Genomic DNA, 11,779 nt, shown 5'->3' on the forward strand with positions numbered 1-11,779 from the left:
TATTTGTGTGCGCAATAGGCGGGCTTGCAAGCACACACACACTGCTCCATTTGTGTGTGATACTTGCCACTCACACTAGTGGAGCTATGCATGTGGACACTCATCTCCCACTCGCGTGGAACCATCCCCTCGGCCACCCCACTGGTTTGCAAAGCCGAAAGGTTTGTAGACCGCCGTCTTAGATGGATCAGTTCTCACAAGCTTTGCATGTACAGCCGGGCAGGACCATCGCACCCATCATCCCCAACTGGAGCAGGAACAGTTCCTGCCATCCTGTTAGGGCCGCTTCAGGGCCCGAGACGGCTTTTCTTAGTTGTATCAAGCGCATTGTTGGGATCGCCGTGTCAGGGAACCAAACAGATCAGTTGGTACAGATAATTGCAAATATCTCTGCAGCTCTGGCGCACGAATGCGTGTTCGGGCACAATTTGGCTTCTTGTACCTGAGCAGGTGGCAAAATCTTGGGTTACACATGCGCACGTGTTTCAGTTAGTTATTTTTCACAGCAGCATGCGCAGAAGTGAAAAAACTCACCAAAACACGCATGCATGTGCGTCCCCGTGTGAACAGGTGCAGGAAGCAAAATTGCCCCCGAACCCGCATTCGTGCGCCAGAGCCGCAGAGATACACGCAATTAGCCACAGCAGCAGGAACCCACTACTGAAACCGATGTCCACAACCAGCCGCCCCACATGGGACTTTGGAGGGTCGGGAGGCCAGATGGGGGCCTGATCCACTAACCTCCCTTCTCCCACTCCAGGGCGAATCAGGAGAGCAGGGTGGACCCGGAGTCCCTGGAGAGGCCGGCCCAAAGGTTTGTCTCTTCTGCCCCCGAGATTGTGTCGCTGTCCCTGCTGTGCCCCTCGTCCCCTCCTCCTGCCCCTGGGCGCCAGAGCACAACTCCCTGGCCCCGGCCCCGCGTGGAACAGGCTTCGTGCACCCTCCTGCACATCAGCCCCTGGCCTGGCTGCCTCCCTCCCCCCAGTCGAAGGCTTAAGAGGGGCCTTCCACTTCCAGCATGCTCAGGGGTAGACTTCCCCTGCATTTGGAGGCTCTGTGTCAGCCCCTCGACTCTAATAGCCGCCCCTCTCTCCTCAGGGTCCACGGGGTGAGCAAGGAGAGAAAGGGGAAGCCGGAAGCGCCGGTGTGGCTGGACCCCCCGGAGGGAGAGGTCCTGTCGGGGACGATGGGCCCAAGGGGAACCCGGTAAGGGAAACTGCAGAAATGAGAGGGTCAGATGAAGGGGGGCAGTCTGGGGTTGGGAGAGGCTGCCTTCCTCACTGGACTCCTGTAGACTACAAATCCCAGTAATCCCAGAACCAGGTTAAAGATGGGATTTGTAGTTTAGGGTTAGGGAAAGTCAGTGTAGCCATTTTATTGGTGAATAAAGCCGACGTTGTGGGCTGTTTTGTCCATGGGGTCAAAAAATCCTGTAGGTCTTTTGGAGGAGGGGGCATCTAAAGGTCAGATGAAGATATAAAAAGTGCTGAATTCAATATTTATCTCTGGGTGGGTGGGTGGGACAAATGGGCAGCCGGTCTCTGGTGACCTTTGACTTTTCTGTGGGGCTCAGGGACCGGTTGGCTTTCCTGGAGACCCCGGACCCCCTGGAGGAATCGGGCCCCGGGTGAGTATGACCCTTCCCTCTTGGCTGGGCCCTCCCCCTCCAAGCCTAAGGCCAAAGACCATCAGTCCCATGTGTCTCTACCCACAGGGCCAAGACGGAGCCAAAGGCGATCAAGGAGAAAACGGCGAACCTGGAGAGGGGGTGAGCGTTTGGGGGTGGGGGGTTGAAGCCCACTGCGGCGTCTGCCTCATGACTTTCCGTTACACAACCCCTCCCCCTGTGGCCTCCTGCTTGTGCCCCCAAAGCTCCCATGTGGGTCCTTAACCCCCTCCTCCCTTCCTTTTCAGGGGTCTCCGGGGCCGTCGGGTGAGGCTGGTCCCCCTGGGCCACTCGGGAAGAGGGTAAGTTGGGGGTCTACTTCATTGGGGAGGGCAGGAGATGCCCCACACACACACACGGGGGCCTGGGATTGGGAGTCCTGGGACAAAGGCAGCCAGGGCCCATCTAAGGCCCCCAGCATAAGACAACCCCCAAAATCCAGACTCTTCTTCTCTGGGGTCTAAGCACAGTGTCCTCCCCCCCACTCCTTTAACTGTAGGGGGCTAAGAAAAGCCCCCTCCCTTTTGAGGGAGGGACCTGGACTGCACCAGCCCCTGTTTCCGCCTAGCACCACCTTTCCACGGGGTAAAGACCCCCAACCCAGTCGACCCCATCTTCTTTCTCCTCTCTGCAGGGCCCTGCTGGAGCCCCCGGCCCCGAGGGACGAGAGGGGGTGAAGGGCAAGAAGGTAAGTGGAGCTTCCTCTGGGTGGGGGGAGGTCACCATGCCCCATAGAAGGAGTGGGGCTGGGATGGACCCTCCAGATGTCAACTAAAGCTTCAGATTCCCCACCAAGGGCCCTTTAATCCCCCTTGGAGGGCCTTTTCCAGGCAGAAAACGAAGGGGGCAGGGAGGAGACCAGGGAGGATGGGGGTCTCAATTGCAGCAATGGGGCAGGAGACTCCAGTCCTCCTCTTGGGGCCCCAGAATTGGGGAGGGGGCCTACCGAGGCTGTGCTGGACCTCTCAGCTGGTGCTCCGAGGGGACTGAAGGGGACTCCATCCTGAGTCGGCTATTGCAGTGTGGAGGGACCTTAGAGGTCATCCAGTCCAACTCCATGCAAAGCTGGAAGAAGCTGAGCTAAGCCCCCTCCCCTGGGCGCTTTCTTCCCTCCATCTGACCATTATTCTACCCTAACTCTCCAGGGAGAATCGGGAGCTCTCGGCCCCCCTGGGAAAACCGGAGCCGTGGGACCTCAGGGGACCCCTGGAAAGCCGGGCATGGAGGGCTTGAGAGGTGTCCCTGGATCCGTGGTAAGAGGGGGAGGAGCTGCCTCGTTGCTTGGAGGGGGGCCCTGTCTGGCTCATGCTGGGGGTGGGAATGCTGGGAGGGTTGGGGAACCGAAACGGAGCCCCTTTTAGAATCACGGACCCTTGGAGGGAGGGTGGGGGTGCCAGAGTTCTTAGGGGGCAACCGGGACCCCCATTTCTGACGAGAAAGGGAGACGTGGGGGGGCCCTCGCTGAAGGAGGGGGCTCACATTCACATCTCGGTCTTTGGTCTCTTCCAGGGGGCCACAGGCAAACCAGGGGCCACAGGACAGGCTGGGCCTCCAGGACCTACAGTGAGTAGTCACCTTTGTTTGGAAGGGGATATCAAATGGGGGGGGGGGCTATCAGCCACAGAAGGTGCTTAAGCTTATTTGGGGCACTTCTTCCCACAGGGCCCCCCTGGACTGCCAGGCTTGAAGGGCGAGACCGGCCCCAAAGGAGAGAAGGTAGGAGGAGGAGGCCAGGCGAGCTAGGTTTGCTGCTCGCCCTGGGTGAGTGGCCTTCTGTGGCCGGGGAGGGAGCCCCCCACCTGCTGACCACCCCTACGTCTCTCCCCAGGGCCACCCGGGACTCATCGGCTTGATTGGACCAGCTGGAGAGCAGGGAGACAAAGGGGACCAGGGCCCTCTCGGGCCCTCGGGGAGAGGGGGACTTAAAGGAGAGACTGTAAGTGCTGGGGGAAGGGGGGCTTGGGAGAGGGATTGAGGGGCAAGGACCCTCTTAATGCCCCCTTGCTCTCTCCCTTCAGGGCATCCCGGGACCGACCGGCCCTCTTGGCCCTGTGGGGCCTCCTGGACTTCCTGTGAGTAGCGCCTGACCCCCACCCCCGAGTCCTCCTACGCCTCCCAGACAGGGACCCCAACTCTCTCCTTCTCTTTCAGGGTCCTCCCGGTCCTCAGGGCGCCAAAGGAGCCACGGTGAGCAACGCAGCCCTGCCCCATAGAGGTTGGGGGGTTGGGGGAGAAAGAAAATGGGGGAAAGTCTCTCCTTGAGGACTAACCTCTTGGCAATTTGATTCTAGGGTGAATCCGGTCCCAAAGGACCGCGAGGCGTTCCTGGCCCCCCTGGGAAGCCGGTAAGACTCCAGACTCACTCCGTCCTGCCTCGGTTTCCCCTTGGCAGAGGACGGGGGTGCAGTTCTTCATTTTTAGCCCCAGTTTTTTCTACATTTGCCTTTAAAAGTTTCCTACAATTGAATTGAATTGAATTAAACTATTAAAGTAGCAATGATGATGATGAAGATTGTTAGTGTATGCGTAATCCTGGTTTACCAAGGTTATGCACACACAGAAACGTTTAGATTGAGATTAGTTGTGAATAACTACTCAGCCACACATAGAGTTGAATTATCTTGAGTTAAAGTTTACTTTGAGAAACAACATATAAACAGTTCAGTCATACACATAAGAGTTAGAATAACAATCCAAATATTGCCAAGTCCATAGTCTTTCTTACCAGAAGTCTTTGTCATAATCAGTAAACAAAGGTATCCAGCCAAAACACACTTTAGCTACAATATTTAACTACAATACAGAGAGATTGCAGAGAAAATGCAGAGCAAATCTAACAGTGAGTAGCCAAAGAGAAACCAAATGTTTCCAAATGTAAAATAATGCACTTGGGGAAAAGGAATCATCAATCTGAGTATTGCATTGGCAGTTCTGTGTTAGCAAAAACTTCAGAAGAGAAGGATTTAGGGGTAGTGATTTCTGACAGTCTCAAAATGGGTGAGCAGTGTGGTCGGGCAGTAGGAAAAGCAAGTAGGATGCTTGGCTGCATAGCTAGAGGTATAACAAGCAGGAAGAGGGAGATTGTGATCCCACTATATAGAGCGTTGGTGAGACCACATTTGGAATACTGTGTTCCCTCGCTTTTCGCGGGGGATGCGTTCCGAGACCGCCCGCGAAAGTTGAATTTCCGCGAAGTAGAGATGCGGAAGTAAATACACTATTTTTGGCTATGAACAGTATCACAAGCCTTCCCTTAACACTTTAAACCCCTAAATTGCAATTTCCCATTCCCTTAGCAACCATTCAGATTATTACTCACCATGTTTATTTATTAAAGTTTTTTTAAAAAAATATTTATTAAAGGCGTACGAAAGTTTGGTGATGACATATGATGTCATCGGGTGGGAAAAACTGTGGTACAGTGATCCCTCGAGTTTCGCGATCCCGATCTTCGCGAAACGCTATATCGCGATTTTTAAAAAAATATTAATTTAAAAAAAAACCACTTCCGGGTTTGCTTCGGGAGTCAGCTGGGAAGCGGCGCGGCTGTTTTAAAAGGTCGCAGCCGGCCTGGGGGGCTTCCCAGCACCCCCCCGAACCCCCAACCTGGGTCTTCCCGGCCGCCCACGCAAAGGGGAAACCCCGGCTCCTCGCTGATGCCCGCCGCTCGCCCGCCCGCCAGCAAGAGGGGGAAGACCCAGGGAAGGTTCCTTCGGCCGCCCAGCAGCTGATCTGCTCGGTAGCGCAGCAGCAGCGAGGAGCCGAATCGGGGTTTCCCCTTTGTGTGGGCGGCGGGCAACGCAAACTCCACCATCTACGCATGCGCGGCCATAGAAAAAAGGGCACGCATGCGCAGATGGTGTTTTTACTTCCGCAACCCTACATCGCGAAAAATCGATTTTCGCGAGGGGTCTTGGAACGGAACCCTCGCGATAATAGAGGGATCACTGTATAGGGAAAAAACCCGCAAAGTATTTTTTAATTAATATTTTTGAAAAACCGTGGTATAGACTTTCCGCGAAGTTTGAACCCGCGAAAATCGAGGGAACACTGTACTGTGTTCAGTTCTGGAGACCTCACCTACAAAAAGATATTGACAAAATTGAAGGGGTCCAAAGATGGGCTACAAGAATGGTGGAAGGTCTTAAGCATAAAACGTATCAGGAAAGACTTAATGAACTCCATCTGTATAGTCTGGAGGACAGAAGGAAAAGGGGGGACATGATCGGAACATTTAAATATGTTAAAGGGTTAAATAGGGTTCAGGAGGGAAGTGTTTTTAATAGGAAAGTGAACACAAGAACAAGGGGACACAACCTGAGGTTAGTTGGAGGAAAGATCAAAAGCAACATGAGAAAATATTATTTCACTGAAAGAGTAGTAGATCCTTGGAACAAACTTCCAGCAGACGTGGTAGATAAATCCACAGTAACTGAATTTAAACATGCCTGGGATAAACATAGATCCATCCTAAGATAAAATACAGAAAATAGTACAAGGGCAGACTAGATGGACCATGAGGTCTTTTTCTGCCATCAGACTTCTATGTTTCTATGTAAACAGAAAGGGTGGCTCAGAGAAATAAGCTATGAACTCTAGCTCCCTCTTGTGGCAGCCTGCAACACTTCAGCTAAACAGACATAGCTCAGTTATAATACATATTGTTTATATATTGCCAACCCAACCGTTATGGACAGAGTGCTAACGATGATTTTGATAATGGTGATGATGATGGTAACAACAACAAACAACAACAACAACAACAACAACAACATAATAATAATAATAATAATAATAATAATAATAATAATAATAATAATAATAATAATAGTAGTAGTAGTAGTAGTAGCAGTAGTAGTGTGGATCATTGATGTCGCCATACCAGGTAATAGTTGAATTGATGAAAAACAACAAGAAAAACTTAGCCGATATCAGGATCTTAAAATCGAACTACAATGACTCTGGCATAAACTAGGACAGGTGGTGGTCCCAGAGGTAATTGGCACACTGGGCGCTGTGCCAAAAGACCTCAGCCAACATTTGAAAACAATAAACATTGACAAAATCACAATCGGTCACTTGCCAAAGGCCACCGTAGTTGGATCTGGGGTGTGCATCACACAGTCCTAGAGACTTGGCAAGTGTTCAACTTGTGATATTGTAAGATCGCTGCATTGTCCAGCCTCCTTGAGGTGCCCCAAATAGGGCCAAACCTCACGGGCACCCTGGGCATTGTGTGAATGGGCGTAACCTCTTCGGCAGGGTCCGCCAGGTGAGGCCATCCAGCCACTGCCCATACAGCGCCACAAGAAGAGCCGGCGCTCGGTGGACGGCAGCCAGCTACTGGAGGAGGAGGAGGAGGAGGAGAAGAAGGAGATGGTGGCCGACGGAGCAGCGGGGCAGCCGTCCTCCCGGCACGTGGAAGAGATCTATGGCACCCTGGAGTCTCTCCGCCAGGAGATCGAGGGGATGCGGAAGCCGCTGGGCACCCAGGACAGCCCTGCCCGCACCTGCCAGGACCTCCAGCTGAGCCAGCCTGAGCTGCCCGATGGTGGGTGGAACGGTGGAACGGAATAATGGAGGTGGGAGGAAGCCCCCCCCGCTTTCGGACAAGCCGCTGTCTAGTGTCTTTTGGAAAAGAGGCCTACTTGCCTCCCCCCAGGGTGATACCCTGGCCCTCCCGCCTGTGACCCATGGGGCTTCTGTCCTGGGGAGATGCAACCCAGGAATGGTTTTATGAATTGTTTTATTGTGTTGTGAGCTGCCCCAAGTCCACGGAAAGGGGCGGCATACAAATCTAAATAATAATAATAATAATAATAATAATAATAATAATAATAATAATAATAATAATAACCCGCTTGCTAAAGGGGGGCAAGTCTTGTGGACTCTGTTGTACCTGCGTCAAACCCAGAAGATGCTTGAGTATGGACTACACCCATACAGAGGAGGGGGGCAACCCCCCATCTTTATTTGCCCCCCTCCCCTGTGCGTAGACTCCCCCCTTCCCCAGGGTTCTCCTTGCAAGCCCTTTGGGGAACCTTTGGAAGCCAAACGTTAAATCCTGGGGGAATATATACACACCAAACCACCTTCATGTCAAATGGGGCCCTGTCTTTTTTTGGGGGGTAGTTTGCAATACGCTGGAACGTGGGAGGACCCTCCCCCACCGGATTCTCTCTCTCCCCAGGTGACTACTGGATTGACCCCAACCAGGGCTGTTCCCGCGATTCTTTCAAGGTCTACTGCAACTTCACGGCGGGGGGAGAGACCTGTGTCTTTCCCAGCTGGGAGTCTCGAGAGGTGAGGAGGAGGCCTTGGGCAACAGGGGGGAGGGCTGGCCCCCATTGGGGGTTCTTGGGGAGCCTGTTGCCCCCCCCAAGTGAATGCTGAAAGAAATGATGTTCACATTTCTGCCACTTGAGGGGGGGTAGGCTGTTTATGAAAAGGAGGGTAGGTCCTGAAATAGGGAAGGTGGCACCCGGACAATGTTGGACTGGCTCCTGTGGTGGGGGGAGCACCTGTTCTGGCCCAGAGATGAGCGCCCCAAGAAATAGGTCCACGCACACAGATTGGACAAGATTTAAGCACGTAATTTTAATATTTTAGTAACATTTTAGTAGCATTTTCCTCTGGGGTGAGAGAATGGACGTCTACAGAAAGCCAAGGGGCAGAATTTGCTTTTGGGGCCAGCCACAACAGGGCCTCGCTGCTCTTTTCCCGTGGGTCAGAAAAACCAAGCCGTGCATGGTGGTGGGGATGAGGGCACAGCTTGCTTCGGCCCTCCTGGCTCAAGAAAGACCCCCAATTTCCTGACACCCCGCCCCTCCCTCCGTTCGCAGGTGCCGGTGGCCGCATGGGAGGAGAAGCCCCCAAGGTGGTTCAGCCAGTTCCAGAAGGGCCATCGGGTGAGTAGCCTGGCTGGAGGGTGGAGGGGCTGGCAGAGGGTCTCTTCGGAAGGGAGGCCCCAGGGGTCACACTCAACATTTTTCCCTACCAGTTCTGTGGGCGTGGCGGGGGAAGGATTTTGCAAAATCTCCATTCCCTCCCCACTCTGGGGCCACCAAACAGGCGGTATTTGCCGGTCCTCCGAACTACTCAACATTTCTGCTACTGGTTCTCCGGAACCTGCTGGATTTCACCCAGGGGGGGAGGCCCCCTTTCCCGCGCTCCTTCTGAAAGGTGTTGGAAAAACACGGAGGAAAGAGGGCTCCGATCTCAGGGGGCAGCCACGATTCCTAGGCTGGAGCAGTGTCGGATCACAAAGCTTGTGATGGGGGAAAACTCTTACTTGTGGGGTGGGGAGCTCTGGGGGGAGGGCGAGGAACAGGGGCCCTTACCGGGAAATCCTCCTTTTGTAACAAAATGCCAACCATGGTGGCCACTCAGTGGCTCAATCCTTGTGCTGTGTTCACGCAACACCCCAAATTTCATTCTGAGGGACCTGGAGGGACCTTCGGGAAACTTGCCAAGCCTGGGTGAGGTGACCCTCTGTGTGTGTGTGTGTGTGTGTGTGTGTTGGTGGTGGTGGGAAAATTGACCAAAGTTGTGTGAATGCCACCCATTTGGTTGATTCTGGATAGGGGCACCAACACAGTAAAAATGGTTTCCCCCAGTGCAAGGGGGCTTGCTGTGCAAGGGGATCTGCTCGGTGAAGTGGGGAGGGGGAGCCCCTTCTGGAGGAGCGACAGAATCCCCTCAAGGCCATCCAACCTACCCTCCCGCTTAGGGTCCAGCGTCCTCTGCTTGAGAGTGGTCACCCCACCCCCCTCAGATCTTCATTTTCCCCTCCTCCTCCCGCAGTTTTCCTACGTGGACGCGGATGGACGGCCGCTGGGCGTAGTGCAGCTCTCCTTCCTGCGCCTGCTGAGCACCTCTGCCCGTCAGAACTTCACCTATCACTGCCGGCACTCGGTCGCCTGGCACAGCTCTGGGTCCCCCACGTTGGAGGGCTACCAGAAGGCCCTGCGCTTCCGGGGGGCCAACGAGGAGGACCTGAGCTACGACAACAGCCCCTACGTCAAGGCCCTGGTGGATGGATGTGCGGTGAGCACCTGGGAGGGGACTTGGGGGGGGGGAACAACCACAAGGATGGGGGGGAAGAGGACAGGACCCCTACTCAGAGAAGGAAGGACGGAAGGCCTTGCACTTACCTCGTCACCTGGATGGTTCTCAGATGCCTCCATCTCTCCCACTATCGGGTGCTGGTGATACGACATTCCCAGTTCCCGCCTTCCTGACCGATGGACGGTTGGTGGAAAGCAGGGCTACGGGCTTCTATTGGGGGAGGGGGCAGTGGCCCACCACCAGCGGTGACCCATCTCTTCCTTCCGCCCTCCCCCAGGCGCGTAAAGCATCCGGCGAGACACTCCTGGAGGTCAACACCCCCCAAGTGGAGCACCTGCCTCTGCTGGATGTGCGTCTGATGGACTTTGGGGAGCCCGGGCAGAGTTTCGGCTTTGAGGTGGGGGCCGCCTGCTTCCTTGGCTAGAGCGGAGACCCCAGCGCAGCCGGCAGGAGGGGGGCGACTACCTTCCTGGTGCCCACTGAACAGCAGAGACCATGGGGGTTTGGGGTGGGGCTTTGGGTCAGCCAGAGGCCAAGCAACTGGAATATCTATGGGGCGGAAGGACAACCCACCCCCTCCTGGGGACTCCTCAGTCATGCTACTGACACCCCCCTCCCTACCAAATCCCCCACAGGGCTCTCTGACCCCCCCCCCCACCGATGGACCGCTTCCTGCTTCAGTCTTTCCCCCAAAAAGCAGACTCCCTAGCCAGCAATGGATGCCGCCCCACTAAACCCCTCCTGAGCCCCACTGAGGGCAACTTCACCCTCCTCTCTCTCCCCCCTTGAATTTGGTGCCCCCAAGGAAGGACCCCCCCCAGCCATTTCTCTCTTCTTCCTCTCCCACCCCACCCCTCTTTATCCCCATACAAAATTGGTAAGAAGAAAAAAGTCCAGAAAAGAAAGAGGAAACCGTATATTTTGTTTTGTTTTTATACAAAGAAGAATAAATTATATTATATTATTTAATGGAATCAATATTAAAAAGAACATTTTTTTCCCTTTGCTGCAAATTTGTAATCTTGAAAATGGATGTGTACGTGTGCGGGGGGGGGACTGAGATCTCACTTCTGGGTGCGGGAAATTTATATTGAATTTTCGATTGGTCAGCTGACTGTCCGAACAGCCAGCGACTGAGTTGGAAAAGAGTTGTGAGTGGACATGGAGATGACTTTGTATTTTGCTGATTTGGGGTGGGGTGTCCCCCACTTCTTCCCTGCTTTAAAGGGAGGGTCCCTTAATGCCTGGTACGCCCACCACCACCACTTGTGGGTTGTATAGAGATCATTCCTGCAGGCCCTGCATTTTCCTGCCCACCCAGATAAGTCCCACTAATTGAGGGGCCCACCCATAGCCACTTTAAGAGTTGTGGACTTTCAACTCCCAGAATTCCCTTGCTAGCTGTGCTGTGCCTTGCTGGCTGGAGAATTCTGGGAGTTGAAGTCCACCAGTCTTAAAGTGGCCAAGCTTGGACTCCCCTGCTTTGGAATGTACCAAAAACAAAAGGATGTGCTGGGGATTGAAGTCCACAATTTTAAAGTGGCCAAGGAACGCACCACATGTGTGTTTGTGTACGTGCAAACCGCCTTCCTGAGCCAATATGGCATCCTTCCTCCCTGCCAGTTGTGTGTTTGCAAGTGGGCCTCCAGGGAAGGAGGTTGTGGGTCCATTTCAGAGACGCCATCAATATCCTTCTTTCAGAAGCAGTTTTTGCGTTACTGTCGAACCACAGCTGATGTGGGAGACAAAGCCGTCAAAAGGAGGCCATCTTCATCATCACATCTTGTGGTGGGGAGTTCCGACTGCCTGTTGCATTGAGGGCCTTTTCAAAACCTCTCTGGAGAGGAATGGAATGACTTATGGCTGCTGGTTTAGCGACTTCAATGTTGCGACGCTGCTGAAAGGACTGACAATCAGTCCTCACACTTATGACCACTTCAGCATCCTTGCCGCAGTCGTGTGATCGCAATCTGGGCGCTTAGCTTGGCGTTGGTGAGCACTGCGTCGAGTGACCGCCCACTGGCGGCCTGCTCAGCCGGCTTCCCA

At 54.0% G+C, this 11,779-nt stretch overlaps 1 protein-coding gene across 1 annotated transcript in view; it reads left to right on the top strand.

The window, feature by feature from the left end:
• COL11A2 (collagen type XI alpha 2 chain) overlaps positions 1–10,719 on the top strand; it is a 35,934-nt gene extending 25,215 nt beyond the window's left edge. The window contains 18 exon segments of the mRNA XM_070735654.1: positions 761–814; positions 1,099–1,206; positions 1,574–1,627; positions 1,715–1,768; positions 1,915–1,968; positions 2,301–2,354; positions 2,812–2,919; positions 3,176–3,229; positions 3,329–3,382; positions 3,495–3,602; positions 3,685–3,738; positions 3,818–3,853; positions 3,958–4,011; positions 6,929–7,217; positions 7,857–7,969; positions 8,509–8,574; positions 9,470–9,712; positions 10,011–10,719. Of these exon segments, the coding sequence (XP_070591755.1) occupies positions 761–814; positions 1,099–1,206; positions 1,574–1,627; positions 1,715–1,768; positions 1,915–1,968; positions 2,301–2,354; positions 2,812–2,919; positions 3,176–3,229; positions 3,329–3,382; positions 3,495–3,602; positions 3,685–3,738; positions 3,818–3,853; positions 3,958–4,011; positions 6,929–7,217; positions 7,857–7,969; positions 8,509–8,574; positions 9,470–9,712; positions 10,011–10,157 (1,704 nt within the window). The 3' untranslated portion in view covers positions 10,158–10,719.
• The last annotated feature ends 1,060 nt before the right edge of the window (positions 10,720–11,779 follow it).

The sequence above is a fragment of the Erythrolamprus reginae genome, chromosome 2 (assembly GCF_031021105.1).
Source record: "Erythrolamprus reginae isolate rEryReg1 chromosome 2, rEryReg1.hap1, whole genome shotgun sequence".
NCBI lineage: Eukaryota > Metazoa > Chordata > Lepidosauria > Squamata > Dipsadidae > Erythrolamprus > Erythrolamprus reginae.